The following is a 17,007-nucleotide window of genomic DNA, read 5'->3' on the forward strand; positions in this document are numbered from 1 at the left end:
TTAAGCCATTTTGCCACAACTTTGGGGTCATTGTCCATTTGTAAGACCCATCTGCGACAAAGCTTTAACTTCCAGACTGATGTCTTGAGATGTTGCTTCAAAATATCCACATAATTTTCATCCCTCATGATGCCATCTATTTTGTGAAGTGCACCAGTCCCTCCTGGTGCAAAGCACCCCCACAACATGATGCTGCCACCCCTGTGCTTCACGGTTAGCATGGTGTTCTTCGGCTTGCAAGCCTCTTTTTATTCCAAACATAATGGTTATTATGGCCAAACAGTTCTATTTTTGTTTCATCAGACCAGAGGACATTTCTCCAAAAAGTATGATCTTTGTCCCCATGTGTAGTTGCAAACCGTAGTCTGGCTTTTTAATGGCGGTTTTGGAGCAGTGGCTTCTTCCTTGCTGAGCGGCCATTCAGGTTATGTCGATATAGGACTCGTTTACTGTGGATGTAGATACTTTTGTACCTGTTTCCTCCAGCATCTTCACAAGGTCCTTTGCTGTTGTTCTGGGATTGATTCTCCTTCCTGAGCGGTATGACAGCTGCGTGGTCCCATGGTGTTTATACTTGCACACTATTGTTTGTACAGATGAACGTGGTACCGTCAGGCGTTTGGAAATTGCTCCCAAGGATGAACCAGACTTGTGGAGATCTACAATTTCTTTCCTGAGGTCTTGGCTGATTTCTTTTGATTTTCCCATGATGTCAAGCAAAGAGTCACTGGGTTTTAAGGTGGGCCTTGAAATACATCCACAGGTACACCTCCAATTGACTCAAATTATGTCAATTAGCCTATCAGAAGCTTCTAAAGCCATGACATAATTTTCTGGAATTTTCCAAGCTGTTTAAAGGCACAGTCAACTTAGTGTATGTAAACTTCTGACCCACTGGAATTGTGATACATTGAATTATAAGTGAAATAATCTGTCAACAATTGTTGAAAAACATTACTTGTGTTGTGCACAAAGTAGATGTCCTAACCGACTTGCCAAAACTATAGTTTGCTAACAAGAAATGTGTGGAGTGGTTGAAAAACGAGATTTAATAACTCCAACCTAAGTGTATGTAAACTTCTGACTTTTATTGTAATTAACATTTCATTATTTATTTTTCTATATTTTCTAATTGTGTTTGTGATCAAAAAATACAATGAACATTTAAATGAAATTCTTTAAGAGTCCTGTGTAGTATTTTAGTATTTTGATACTTTGTGGAAGGCAATTGATAAGCATCAAACATTGTGGATGGAGCCTCCCAACTGTTGCAGAGGTCTAAGACACTGCATCACAGTACAAATTGCGTTGCTACAGATGCTGGTTCGAGATCCATGAGGCGACGCACAATTGGCCCAGCGTCGTCCGAGTTAGGGGAGGGTTTGGCTGGTCGGGATGTCCTTGTCCCATCACGCAGTAGCGACTCCTGTGGCGGGCCAGGCGGTCACCTGGTGTATGGTGTTTCCTCCGACACAAAATGTTTTTTTGTGGATGGGTATAATTTGTATGTATAAAATGTATAATCTTAATATTTAAAATTTATAAATCGGGTAATTTTGTATAATTTTTTTTTTTAATTGCATTGGGCCGCTTCTGGGTGGATTCTGGTAAGATGCCGGCAAAGCCGGCTGAATTCCGACAGATGGAAACGGATTCTGGGCAGTCATTCATTTTGATCCCGGGCTGAGTCCGACACACAATTTCGGGCCGATTCAATCAGTTCCGACCTCTTCTGGGACGATTTTACCCAACTGTCTTTACTAAGTATATTTCCTGATGTATCAATATAACTTCATATAATATATTAACTAATATATATAACTAATATAAATATCTAAAAAAAAGATGACATTGGATTTGAACAAACTGAACTGCAATATGTGTGTGCTCGTGTTCTGTTGTGTTGTACTGAAATAGGAGCACCCATGTCTGTATCTGAACCTTTATTTTGCATATGAACGATTCTTCAGATCCATGCATACAAAGAGCTCACAGAGATAGATTGAGAAAGAGACAGAAAGGGAATAAGAAGTGAGGGAGAAAGAAATCCCATACTTACAAACATATTTATTCCACCGAATGATGGGAACAGTTCCGCAGGGCATCGTGAAACAGCAACAATCCCCAAACATATTGCTTCCTCCTCCAAAGGAAGGAGTGTAACAGTGTCACACCCCAACAAAAATGATCATTAACATTCGGTAAAATCTGTAAAACACTTTTGGTTATGTTTGTGACCAGACATTGCAGAAATGTTCTGTCTTTCATGGCATGATATATTTGTCATTTGTAGGTTTGCAAAATTCTCTCCACAAATGTTCCCAGTTTTCCATAAATCTTGGTTGGAATTTTTGAGAAATTACAGGAATTTTGCAACCCTAGTCATTTTCTTTCATCGGATTATCGATGTTGGTGAAATGAACCTGATATATATTCTTGTATATCTATATAACATATACTTCATACAAAATAAAAACATATATGTCTTACATAGAGTCACTGTTATCATCACTGTAAACATGAAAACAAAAGTACATTATATATTTTTTAGGTATCGAAAAAACTAACAAAAGTGATTTTTGCAAGACAAAGATACATTTTCCCCATTTCGCTTTGATTGTATAGAGGTGAAGATAGCACAGATCACGGACGGTTCAGAAAGTGGAAGCTGTTTTGTTTTTGTATTTGGTAATTGTTCTCCATTCACTTGTATTTTTTAAACTAATTTAACTCTTTATGTCACATTGGTTCCCTTAATCCCCCCTCCCCCTTTGTTCATGTGTGTGTCTGTGTGTTAGTATCACCCAGTCCCAAATCGCTCCCTACCCTTTCCCCTGGGCTCCTTAACCCCTCCGATGTTTATAGATCTGCAGTGTACTGGATAGTTACAAGGAGCGAAATGGTGAAGCTTGAGCTTCCGCCATATTGCTTGTTTCCACTTTACAGATGTATAGACATCGAAGGGTTCGCGCCATGGGGGAGGGGTAGGGAGGGCACTGGGACCAGCTGGTCCTCTCACACCGACTCCACCTTGACTTGGTTGTTGTTGGTGATGAGCGGCGACGGCTTGCTCTTGAACCGCTCGGCCGCGTCGTTGGAGCTGCCGTGGAAGAAGATTCGCGCCGTGCACACCGACACCACGATGCGCTTGTACTCGCGTCGGAAGTTCTGGTTGAGCATCCCGTACACGATGGCATTAAGGCAGCTGTTGAAGTAGGCCATGAAGTAGCTCGCCACGAAGAGCCACTCAGGGATGAGAGGCACGACCACCTCTGGGTTGATGGCCACCGCCAGCCCGATGAAGTTGAGCGGTGCCCAGCACACGGCGAACAGCACAAACACCACGAACATAGTCACGAAGTTCCTCACGTCGTTTGGCGTCAGTTTCGGTCTATTGTCCGGTTTGACCCGTCGCCTAACTTGAATGACCAGGATCCAGATCCTCAGGTAGCAGTAGGTGACGATCATGATCGGTAGGATGAAGTGGAAGAAGACCACGGCGATGGTGTACGCCGAACTCGCCGACTGCTCGAACGTACACGAATACACCCTGGGGTCATACTGCAACGAACCCACGAAGAGATTCGGCACGATGGCCACAATGGTCAACGCCCAGATGAGTAGGACGTAACACACTGAGTTCTTGTCACTGTACAGCTTGTCGTACTTAAGGCTGTGACATATATAACAGTAGCGGTTGATGGCAATGCCGGTGATGTTGAAGATGGAGCCAATGACGCTGACGCCCATGAGAAAACCGCTGATCTGGCAGTGGACATAGCCCAGGTTCCAGCCTTTGTGGAAGATGGAGGAGAGGACCAGAGGGTAGGGGTAGATGGCCACCACCAGGTCGGCCACGGCCAGGCTTACCACAAAGATGTTGCCTGGAGACACAGAGAGAGAGATTGAGAGCATAGAGAGAAAGAGAGAGCATAGAGATAGAGCATAGAGAGAGATAGAGAAAGAACATATAGATAAGGAGAAAGAAAACAAAGACCATGGCAATTAGTAAATATTCTATCCTTTCACAATGAGCACAATCAAAGTCATCAAGACAAACACAATGTTAATGTCACTGAATAAGTGGCTGAATGGACGGACAGGTAATTGTGTTTCGGTTCTTTCAGCCAGCGAGGGTTGACTCATTTATTTACATTTATCATTTTGCATACCTCTCACTACACAGCAATCTGCTTCAAGGCTACTACTTTGACAACTAGGTGCTTATGATGAGAGAAAAACAATGCCTTTGAATCTACATATGCTTGTGTAAATGTGTATGTCAGCGTGTGAATGTCATTGTGTGTGTGTGTTTCTTTGTTTGTTTCTTAGTTTGTGTAATTTATTGATGGTCCCTATGTCAATGAGACAATATTTTCATGTTGCAACACCTTTAGGTTCTCATTAAATTCTTTCAATATTTGTATATGAATTTCTACAATTTATAGTTGTTTTTAGGTTTTTAAGTCATTGAAATTTAGAGCTACTGGAATTTTAACATATTCTCCAAGTATAATGTGTAATTTACTGATGGTCCCTAACTAGCCCCATAAGGATATCCAAAGTCAACCCACATTTACCACAGACATTACGATTGGGTCGCGTGCAGCAAAGATGGTGGATAAATGAAGATAGTTGACCCAGGCCGTTAGCTATTGAAAAAATAAATGACGTTCCGGTCTACTTAATTGGGTGTGTCTCCCATAGACACCAATGCAATAGCAGCTGGGTCTGGTCTACTTAGTTCAATGACTTTCATTGAACCAAAACATTTTACAAAATAAACAGCAAGTGTGGTGTCTCGCTTCATCTTCCGTCTCTAGCGTGCACCTGCACTCTGAATCCATAATTACTTGTGTGCTGCCAGCTGTGGGCATGTGGACAGGATTAAACGTTTGAAACCAACCTAACATTTACGTTGTGATGCAGTCACGACTACCACAAGTCTCACAAAAAATACATTTTGGACAAGACTGACTGTATGACCAGAATTATCCTATTTACACTTCGTAGTCAGTTATGACAGTAGAATAAATGTTTCTGACTCATATGGATGCCACATAGGCTGTTTTCTAAATGAGAAGATGTGTTTTAACCATTTACTGCAGTGGGCTAAATCAGGGTCATAGTTTCTTGGTAGTCTTAAACAAATCTACTTTGAAACACAAGTATACACCTCACACACATGGTTATGGGCGACAACAAAAAAGAAGACACCTGTACCATGGCAGATATACAGTTGAAATGTATTCAACTTTGAGTTTGCATCCCAATATTTCACTTTATATACACCACAGAAGATTGAAATATAACAAAACCATTTGACATAGAAACATCATATGTTTTATTTTTTATCATCTTTATTAATTATGAAATTAAATTTATAACTTTCCACCGATGAGGAAAAAGTGGGTGCTTTTGGTCATTGACTGCAGGAAAGGGCTTTACAGACCCTTTTTCAAGTGAAGTGAGTGCATGACATGCCACTTCACACAGAGAAGGAGAAGGAGGACGATTATATTCTGACACGGTCACACTCAGGCTTGCACGCGCAAAAACACACGCAAGCACGCTAGTTAGTTCCAAGTTTGCTTTAATTATGCAAAGTCAGTATTTTTCTCCGCGTTTGCACGGCAGATCTTCTGAAGGGTGAAATTGTATGCGTAAAAGGAAAAGCTCAAATTTACTCAAGCAGTCAGTTAACAGCTTTACAGTACCTACAGTACTGTGTGTGTGTGTGTGTGTCATAAACCTGGTCCTGTTAGTGACGAGTTCCTCGTGTGTCAGATGTGAGCTAAACATTAAGACAGCATAGTACTACGCTTCTACAACATCGCTACAACGACTCAGCAAAACATTGCAATAGCGTTGAAGTATCGTCTTTCCACACACATCACTCCTTGACTTCCAGCTACGATCTATCACACAGATCAGTTCCCAGACGCCTCTGGGAAATGTGTCAGTCTCTCCGGGCACAGACACAGAAGCACAACAAAACCCAGGTCTGCCCGGCGCCTTCCCTCTCTTTCTGTCCCCCTCCCCCCCACGTAGCATACCAGACATTCTTTCATGGCCGAAGACCTTTCCTGCATTGAATTAAGCTACGTCCTCCTGGATCTGTCATCCAGGAGCCCTCTGTAAGAAGATGATGTGCACGTGCTATTGTCACGATTAGCAGGACGAAGGGACTTAACAAAAGGTCTGGCGGCTAAAACAAAGAGATGTTTCTCAAGCTATGTGCTGAGAGCTTACGGGTGGAGACAGTAAGGGTCGAGGAGTTTGTCTTTAAGACCTATAAGACCAGGATTGCACTACCCCTCAACGTGGGACTCGCTAAAGCAAAGCTGGGGCCAGGGTTTAGACTATTTGAGCTGCTTGGAGTGTCAATACAGAGCCTAGACCTTGACAAGGTTGTGAGACAGAGCCCTACAGGCAGCTCGGCTGGCTTTCAAGTGCCCTGAGGCCTGGCTTCTATCAGCTCTTGTCACCGTGGAGGCTAGACCCGGTGATTGACACACCACTCAAAGTATTAATTTAGCTTAAGGGGAGATACATTTTCATTCACTTTCATTCATTTTCATTCACTCATCAACTTTGATAAGGATTTATGCATGAGGGAATCCCCTCTGGTCTTTTTCTTTGGCAGGCAGTGGAGATACATTTTTGCAATGGAGCAGCATGATTAAGATACCTTCAATACCTCGAGCGACATGCCCTTTTTTAAGGACGGCAGGTAGAGCGAGTCAGAGTGAGTCCAAGCACGTCAGCGGCGGCCAACTGTAGCCTCACGGTTACGCTCCGCTAATGAGGTGGGAACTTTAACGCCTAGAGTCCAAGTGTAAACTCCGCAACTTGAGGGTCAGCGAGGCACCAAGGTCGAAGTGTCAGTAAGCGGAGAAGGTTACAAGGGCCCTAACTCTATTACCCCTGGCACTGTATTATGCATGGGCTAGCTAGCTGTTAAAAAGTCATCTATGATAATGTATGGCAGCGGTGTCAAGTGTGCTCCCTCTAGGTCACCACGCTGCTCGTTATGGCGCACACCTGTCAACATCGTTACGCTCACTTGCACGTCATCAGACTCACCTGGACTCCATCACCTCCCTGATTACCTTCCCTATATATGTCACTCCCTTTGGTTCCTTCCCCAGGCGTCATTGTTCCTGGGTCATGTCTGTGCGTTATTTGTGTTACGTGTTAGTTTCATTTATTTATTAAAACACTCACTCCCTGAACTTGCTTCCAGACTCTCAGCGCACATTGTTACAGAATAACGCCTCACCTAAGGGAAGCATCAGGGAGTGTTTTTTTGTTTTGTGTGTCAGTGGGAATGACGTCGGGTCCGGGAGCCGCTACAGGCTCTCATGCCTCAGTCAGATCGCCAGTCTCCCCTACCTCCACCGGCTTGTCAGGCTCTCATGCCTCAGCTGGATCGCCAGGCTCCCCTGCTTCCTCCAGCTCGTCAGGCTCTCATGCCTCAGCCGGTCTGTCAGGTTCCCACGCCCCAGCCAGAGACAAGTTCCCGGGCATCAGCAGGGGTGACCGGTCCGCTCCTGATCCCCGGTATCCTCGACGTCCTGTGGCTGGAGCTGAATGCGCCGGGGAGGGGGTACCATCACGTATGCTCTCTCTCCGGCGCTCTAGGTCACCATGCTCCCGTGTCTCCGCCGGATTGACAGGTTTCCTGCGCCTCAGTAGAGGTGACCGGTCCGCTCCTGATCCCCGGGATCGTCATTTTAGTCGGCGTCCTGCGGCTGGAACTGCTTGTTGGAGAGGGGGTACTTGAACGTGTGCTCCCTCTACGGCATCTAGGTCACCAGTCTGCTCGTTATGGCGCACACCTGTCACCATCGTTGCGCGCACCTGCGCGTCATCAAGCTCACCTGGACTATATCACCACCCTGATTACCTTCCCAATATACTGTATGTTACTCCCTTTGGTTACTTCCCCAGGCGTTATTGTTTCTGTTCCTGGGTCGTGTCTGTGCGTTGTTTGTGTTACCCATTGGTTTAATTTATTTATGAAAACACTCACTCCCTGAACTTGCTTCCCGACTCTCAGCGCACATTGTTACAAGCGGTTCCCAAACTAGGGGAGATGAACAAATGAAAAAGGAACTCAGTTGGACTTTCAAATGACAGTACACTTGAAAGTTGTAATAGTAAAATGCACAAGGTGGAATTTCAAAATTGGCTAGTGCATCATCAGTTCCTCTTGTCCAGTCAGTCATTGTAGAGAGAGCTATTTAGAACTTGTCAGAAATGCCCAGTTGATCAACTAGCCCATGTCATCTGATGTCTTGATTTTGTTGTACATTTTGAGTCACTCAGATATCACATGAACATACATAAGACATAAATGTGTAAAATTGCAGGGAATTAGCTTAAAAAAAGCAAAACAAGAGGGGTGTGAACAGTGTCATGAACAGTTCTTGTGCACGTAAAACATAGATGTTGGTGAATGCATATCTGACATTCATGAATTGTAACTTCACATTTAACGTTCACCTTCTGTACTTGGGCATCGATAAAATGGTTAATAATTCAAGTGTTTCTTTCACAAAAGTAATGTGGTAACACTGGCTTATTAAGTCAATAATGGTGTTACAAAATTGATATGTGTCACAGATGGGCATGGCGGGTATTTAGTCGGGATTAATTGGAATTAACCCAACATATTCCACCGCTGCCACCAGCACAGCAAAGATAAAATATGATGGCTCCAAACAAACAAAAAACTTTGTGACATTATTGGATTTGCAAGTATTGTGTTTATGAATGAGGGCTGGTGACAGGCATGGATGATGAGGCCCGCCTCTCCAGAGTTAATCTGTTCTCTCCTCTCTACTAAGGCTATTTCAAGAGCGGACCATAAAACAAACGGCTTAGAAATGAAAATGGCCAGCCCCAGAAATGCAAGCAGTGTAGAGTATCAGCGAGATCACACCAGATATTACTTAAATATTCTGTCCAGGTCCCCAGGACGTCAGGAGACGCCTTCAATACCATCCACTAGAGGCAACGTGAGCATGTATTACCATCAAGTAGGCACATGGCTCCGAGGATCACAGGTTCAATCCCAGTGCTATGCTCTGGTTATTATTGTTTCTGTTTTAACCTTAAACCAAACCTTAACCCTTGCCTTAACCAGTCAGAATAATTTGGTAGATTTGGGCTTGCCTGCCTGGTTTATTCTCTCTCTCTCTCGCTCTCTGTGCATAAGCAGATTCTGCAATTACAATCAATACAAAGCAACACAACCTTATAGAACATATAAACACAATATGTTATCCTATATGCAATATGTAAACATTTGGCAATCGACCAATTCACACCAGCAGACATAACAAAGCAAAATATGAACCAATACAAAGCAACCATGGAATGCACAAGACGACCACAAAAGACAACACAGACAAAACGAATCCTACAATTCGAGACAGTATAAATGGAAGCTGATTCTGCAGTAAGCTACCGCACTTGAACTGTCATTGCCACCAGTTAATAAATCACAGGAGTCAAGAGCTACCATACGAGGCGGACTAGTGCCAGAGGAGAGAAGAAAGAACCCGACTGCAGTCCCAAGAGATTCACATTACCACAGATATTTCGAGGCCCTTACCTAACTCTTGACATTTCGGAGAGTGCTTTTGACTTGTTCCATCTAGGGTTCTGTCTCTTTTTCTCTCAGACAAGGGTGCAGCTTTTGGCATAAGATGTCTTGCAGACAGACTGTCAGGTCAGGGTGCTTCCCTCTGTCTGTATTCAGAGAGAACTCTTCAGACGAGTGAGTCTTTTAATTCTGTGCACGTTTACATTTTGCTAAGTGCAACAAAGTACTTTTATGGGCGCTTGAAGACCTCAGGAAATGACTTTCACTGTTATATTCATGGAAATCAGAAAACAATCGTCAAGTTCTTCCAATTCCCCATATATTTATCTTAGTGTTCGGCACAGCAAGACAAATCCTAGGGTGTGATAGCGCTGTGGTTTAACAATACTCAGATAGACTTGAGTCAACTGAATCCCACATTGCACCTACTCACAGAACATGCCACAAAGAAATTCCACCAAAGTTGGCCATCCTCCCTAGTTCACGATCTCATTCTCAATTTGCCGGGCTGCTAGTCAATTTTTACGGACCGCTAGACCACAGCGTGTCGCGGCTTTGAAGACCATACATTGTGCATGTACCTGTCTCTCCTCGGGAAGCTGAGGAAGCCGCGAGGACAAAACACCATGGGCGGTGTCACACTGGATGTCAACACGGCCCACACAGCTGGTGGCACGAAGCGAGATGACAGGACCAGCCGTGTTGGTCGTGGAGCCAGACAGAACCCCCCTGGGCGGAGTTGTTCGATGTCATGTTGTCACTCCGATTACGCCATCCTTCATTTGTGAAGTTTTGCCGTCTCCAAAAACATAGACGGAAAACATCAAACCTGTGGACGGGCGCTAGTTAAGGCATCGTATTTGTTCATACCTGAACTGAGTGACAAAGGCTGTTTTTGTGTCACCGTTCTAGATGTAGCACTGACCTGCAGGTTTAACAACCCCAGACAACATCTTCAATGTGTCATTATGGCAGAGAAATTACAATTCTGTCCAACACGAGGATCTGAAAAGCTATGTTTTAGGCTAGCTAGCTGTTAGGATGTACAGTCACTGACTGCTACACAATAACACATTAGCTGCATAATTTTCTCAAACACTCATCTTGCTTCTAGTTCTGAGCGATTAGTGCTTTTTGAGGTTAGTTCAGTTTCTGTTCAATTATTCATTTTTTATTTATTTTGATTATATGATTATATGGGTTGAAAACTGTAACATTTCGTCAAAGTAAATAAGGCATACTTTTATGACTGCTGAATATCAGCTATCAATCTCTTTATCAAAAATGAACAAAATGGAATTAAAATCATTGAACAGGTGTCGGTAAATAAGTTGTAAAAAAAAAATGAAAATGAACGAAATTTCGGTTAATCGCTCAGCACTACTTGCTTCACATGGGGCCCTGGCCTGTTGTGTAAGGGCTACTGTACTTGAGGCCCTGAGGAGGGTGTGGGTTGGGTGAGCCATGTGGGTCATGGCTTGTCATAGCCACGGGCACCACTGCACCTTACCTCAGCTGCTCACAAAATCAAATCGTATTTGTCACATGCCCTGAATACAACCTTACAGTGCAATGCTTACTTACAAACCCTTAACCAACAACGCTTTAAGAAGTTTTAAGATGAAAAAAAGTGTTAAGTAAAACATTGAAAATAAAAGTAACAAATAATTCAACAGCAGCAGTAAAATAACAATAGCGAGACTATATACAGGGGAACCGGTAAAGAGTCAATGTGTGGGGGCACCGGTTAGTCGAGGTAACTAAGGTAATATGTACATGTAGGTAGAGTTAAAGTGACTATGCATAGATAATAAACAGAGAGTAGCAGCAGGGTAAAAGAGGGGTCTGGGTAGCCGTTTGGTTAGCTGTTCAGGAGTCTTATGGCTTGCGGGTAGAAGCTGTTTAGAAGCCTTTTGGACCTAGACTTGGTGCTCCGGTACCGCTTGGCGTGCGGAAGCAGAGAGAAAAGTCTATGACAATGGTGGCTGGAGGCAAAAATTTTTAGGGCCTTCCTCTGACACTGCCTGGTGTATAGGTCCTGGATGGCAGGAATCTTGGCCCCAGTGATGTACTGGGCCGTATGCACTACCCTCTGTAGTGCCTTGCAGTCAGGATGTTCTTGATGGTGCAGCTGTAGAACATTTTGAGGAACTGAGGACCCATGCCAAATCTTTCAGTCTCCTGAGGGAGAATAGGCTTTGTCGTGCCCTCTTCACGACTGTCTCAGTGTTTTTGGACCATGACAGTTTGTTGGTGATGTGGACACCAAGGAACTAGAAGCTCTCAACGTGCTCCACTGCAGCCCCGTCGATGAGAATGGGGGCGTGCTCGGTCCTCCTTTTCCTGTAGTCCCCAATCATCTCCTTTGTCTTGATCATGTTGAGGGAGAGGTTGTTGTCCTGGTACCACACGGCCAGGTTTCTGACCTCCTCCCTACAGGCTGTCTCATCGTTATTGGTGATCAGGCCTACCACTGTTGTGTCATCTGCAAACGTGATGATGGTGTTGGAGGCATGCCTGGCCATGCAGTCATGAGTGAACAGGGAGTACAGGAGGGGACTGAGTGAGCACCCCTGAGGGGCCCCCGTGTTGAGGATCAGCATGGCGGATGTGTTGTTACCTACCCTTACCACCTGGGGGCGGCCTGTCAGGAAGTCCAGGATCCAGTTGCAGAGGGAGGTGTTTTGTCCCAGGGTCCTTAGCATAGTGATGAGCTTTGCGGGTACTATGGTGTTGAACGCTGAGCTGTAGTCAATGAATAGCATTCTCACATAGGTGTTCCTTTTGTCCAGGTGTGAAAGCGCAGAGTTGAGTGCAATAGAGATTGCATCATCTGTGGATCTGTTGGGGCGGTAGACAAATTGGACTGGGTCTAGGGTTTCTGGGATAATGGTGTTGATGTGAGCCATGACAAGCCTTTCAAAGCACTTCATGGCTACAGACGTGAGTGCTACGGGTCGGTAGTCATTTAGGCAGGTCACCTAAGTGTTCTTGGGCACAGGGACTATCGTGGTCTGCTTTAAACATGTTGGTATTACAGACTCAGTCAGGGACAGGTAAAAAATGTCAGTGAAGACACTTGCCAGTTGGTAAGCGCATGCTCGGAGTACACGTCCCGGTAATCCGTCTGGCACCTGAGGCCTTGTGAATGTTGACTTGTTTAAAGGTCTTACTCACATTGGCTATGGAGAGCGTGATCACACAGTCATCCAGAACAGCTGATGCTCTCATGTATGCTTCAGGGTTACTTGCCTCGAAGCGAGCATAGAAGTAATTTACCTCGTCTGGTAGGCTCGCGTCACTGGGCAGCTCGCGGCTGTGCTTCCCTTTGTAGTCTGTAATAGTTTGCCACATCCGACGAGGGTCGGAGCCGGTGTAGTATGATTCAATCTTAGTCCTGTATTGACGCTTTGCCTGTTTGATGGTGCGTCGGAGAGCATAGCAGGATTTCTTATAAGCTTCCGGGTTAGAGTTCTTCCTTTGGCCGCCTCTCCTTCCAGTTCTCTGCTGCCAATGACTGGAACTACAAAAATCTCTGAAACTGGAAACACTTTTCTCCCTCACTAGCTTTAAGCACCAGCTGTCAGAGCAGCTCACAGATTACTGCACCTGTACATAGCCCATATATAATTTAGCCCAAACAACTACCTCTCCCCCTACTGTATTTATTTTGCTCCTTTGCACCCCATTATTTCTATCTCTACTTTGCACATTCTTCCACTGCAAATCTACCATTCCAGTGTTTTACTTGCTATATTGTATTTACTTCGCCAACATGGCCTTTTTTTGCCTTTACCTCCCTTATCTCACCTCATTTGCTCACATTGCATATAGACTTATTTTTCTACTGTATTATTTGACTGTATGTTTGTTTTACTCCATGTGTAACTCTGTGTTGTTGTATGTGTCGAACTGCTTTGCTCTATCTTGGCCAGGTCGCAATTGTAAATGAGAACTTGTTCTCAACTTGCCTACCTGGTTAAATAAAGGTGAAATAAAATAAAATAAATAAAAAGAGTCCCGCTCCTTGAGGGAGAGCTTTGTACGTGTCTCTGTGTGTGGAGTAAAGATGGTCTGGCGTTTTTTTCCTCTGGTTGCACATTTAACATGCTAATAGAAATTAGGTAAAACAGATTTCAGTTTCCCTGTATTAAAGTCCCCGGCCACTAGGAGTGCCACCTCTGGATTGTTTGCTTATGACCGTATACAGGTCATTGAGTGCGGTCTTAGTGCCGGCATCGGTTTGTGGTGGTATAAAGACAGATTTCATAAATACAGATGAAAACTCTCTTAGTAAATAGTCGAGCAAAACCTCGTATACCATCTGTTGTTTACAAATATACATAGACCGCCACTCCTTGTCTTACCAGAGGCCGCTGTTCTATCCTGACGAAAAAGCTTAAAACCTGCCAGCTGTATGTTATTCATGTCATCGTTAAGCCGCGACTCGTGAAACATAAGATATTACAGTTTTTAATGTCCCATTGGTAGGATATACAGTACGTGATCGTAGTTTGTCTATTTTCTTATCGATTGATTGTACGTTGGCTAATAGAACCGATGGTAAAGGTAGATTACCCTCTTGTCGACGGATCCTTACAAGGCACCTGGACCTTCGTCCCCGATACCTCTGTCTTTCTCCTGCGAATGACAGGGATGAGGGCCTTGTCGGGTGTCTGAAGTAAATCCTTCCCGTTTGACTCGTTGAAGAAAAATGATTCCTTCAGTACGGGGTGAGTAATCGCTATCCTGATATCTAGAAGCTCTCGGCAGAAACATTATGTACAAAATAAGTTACAAATAACGCAAAAAAAACATACACAACAGCACAATTGGTTACGGGATTGTAAAACGGCAGCCATCTCCTTTGGCGCCATTCTGTATTTTTTCTGAGATCCACCATCAGATACAGTAGTAAGAGAAAAGTATATTCACAGAACCACACCCCCAATGCACCACAGCTGCAGTCCCTGATCCACTTCCTGGGCACTGTGAATGCAAAACTAGGACCTTACACTGGCACTGTGTTGCACTGTTCTGGACTGTGCGCTAGAGAAAGGGATGTCAAAGCGCAAGGCTGCCTGTTTCTGGATCCATACTGAGTGGGTTCGCAAATAAAAACCCATTCGGTCCTAAATTCCAATCCCATCAACCCTTTTTCTGCCGTTAAATATCAGAGGATCAAAGTTATTTCCGTGTCCCACCAGAGGTCCACTGTAATGATGGCCACCACATCAGGAGTATCACACGAGTGTTGGCACCTGCCCGGGTGCTTTGGGCAAGCCCCAGGGTCCAACTCCATTATTTTCGAAAGGGGCCCTTTGATTTTCAGCTTTGTGGCATAAGGATACAGGCCAGGGGATGGCCTAGCAGCAGGAATCAAAGTGTTGTCCATAGCCAACACACAGTGCCGCAGTGCGATTATCACCTTCCCTCCACCTCCAATTAGACACCCAGGTGAATTTGTTTTGAGTGGGTGCGTGAGTTTTGATTTGGAGAGGCAAGCCTGGGCACGGCACAATAGGGGACTGATGAGGTGACTCAGATAGGGGGGAAACGGACTGAAAGTTCAGCCAGGACACAAGGATTACAGGACACGAGCGTGGGAGAGGTCTTAGTTGGAAGTGATTCTGGGGCTATTCTCAATTATTCTTTCTCAAGGAATGCTAGGTGGCTAACAGGCTAACAAACCATATATTGCAGTCAAATCCCATTAGGTGGTGGAACGCGAACACTTATTAAGAAAAATGGACAGAAAACCCATAGCGTCGTGATATACAGAGAAGAGGTTTACCCCTCCTTTTTCCTCCCTTCCCATATAAACTGGTTGAATCAACCTTGTTTCCATGTCATTTCAACAACAAAAGTTCAACGATGACGTTGAATCAACGTGGAAAACTGATAGGATTTTTGAAAAAGTCATCAATGTAAGGGAATTTCATTTTTTCTCACCCAACTTTTCACCTAAATCCAATACAATGGTGAAATGTTTTGTTGAATTCACATTAGTTGACAACTCAACCAAATATAAATCAAAACAAGACGTTGAACTGACGTCTGTGCCCACTGGGTTTCCTGCATATAGGAAACTAAATATGCAGGGTTTGGGCTCCATTTTGCAACTACTAGCAAGGGTTGGAACCGGTTCAGGAAACAGAACCGAAAACCTCAAAATTACATTTTTTGAGAAACAGAATCAGAACCGGGAATGAAAGTGATCTATAATGTGCCGGAATAGAACTGTTATTTTAAAAGCATGGTAACCAGTTAATAACGTTCTTTTACGTTCTGGGCATTTTTTTTCCAGTCCCACAAAAACGCACAAAGCACGTATGCAAAGCCCTCACTCTGTCACTCTGAAACATATTCCAGCGTCTGCTTGCCAGCTGAAAATCTATTCCAGTGTGTGTACGTGCGTGTGTAGGCTACCTACTCCTGCCCCTCCAAAGCACAGGCTACTGTATCTTACTGATACAAGTGTGATTCAGAAATTAGGGAGAGAGCTTTTTTTATTAGAGAAGAATTGATTCACTTTTTCAATGCTAGTTAAGTATACAACAGTTATCACGTTTTACATTGGATTTATTAACTACAAAAGGGTAAGAAGTGTTTTTATTTGAACTCTGGTGCCGCTCGGCACACACAAACCTATTAGCTAGCTATCTAGTCCAATGTTAAAAAGGAGATAGCCTCAATGGCGCTGCCCAAGCTGTCACAAACGCTATAATGGCACAGATACGAAAATGAGTCCTCTGAGGGAGTAAATCTTCTTCTACTTCTTCTATGAGTTGGTAAACAAACTAAAAGGGTGAATACTGCCACCTGGAGTGTGTTGTTTGAACAGGTCTAAATCCCAGGTTGGTGATTTACTGCCACCTGCAGTTATGAAATGTTTCTTCATGAGTCTAATTCATTGGCTGATCCCCCCTGATGACCGCGATAGAATTATGTGACCCTTACTTAAACCATGAGGAGTCCAGGAGTCCACCCAGTTGACTACTTTAAAATGGTGAAAGTCCTCATTGGCAATATCCATGCAAACATGTGTTATTTCGAAGTAGTGATCTCTATTTATCTCTACGGATTGAACCCATTAAGCCTTTAAGCTTTCGAAGTCCTCATAAAAACACCATTTAATGATGAGCTACTCGCTGTCGTTCAAATTGTAAACAGAAGACCTACCCATTGAAAAAGCTACCTATAGGTAGATAAAGACATTTTGGTAGCATAGCACTATGCTGGCTGTTTGACAAATGGCGGGAGATTGGGGGTAGGGTGTGGGTGTTTGATCCTTTTTTTCTTGATTAAGTTACTAATTAAAACGCTATATATGGTTAACGTACTTTTTTTTTTACAATTATTATCTTCAGAGAGGAAGATTGGGTGCATTACAG

General features: G+C 43.8%; 1 protein-coding gene across 1 annotated transcript in view; it reads right to left on the reverse strand.

The window, feature by feature from the left end:
• Nucleotides 1–1,926: 1,926 nt before the first annotated feature.
• The window catches only part of LOC139566865 (melatonin receptor type 1A-A), a 52,125-nt gene continuing 37,044 nt past the window's right edge, over nucleotides 1,927–17,007 (reverse strand). Inside the window, exon 2 of the mRNA XM_071388188.1 lies at nucleotides 1,927–3,884. Within this exon, the coding sequence (XP_071244289.1) occupies nucleotides 3,016–3,884 (869 nt within the window). The 3' untranslated portion in view covers nucleotides 1,927–3,015. The remainder of the gene's footprint in view (nucleotides 3,885–17,007) is intronic.

The sequence above is a fragment of the Salvelinus alpinus genome, chromosome 39, assembly GCF_045679555.1.
Source record: "Salvelinus alpinus chromosome 39, SLU_Salpinus.1, whole genome shotgun sequence".
NCBI lineage: Eukaryota > Metazoa > Chordata > Actinopteri > Salmoniformes > Salmonidae > Salvelinus > Salvelinus alpinus.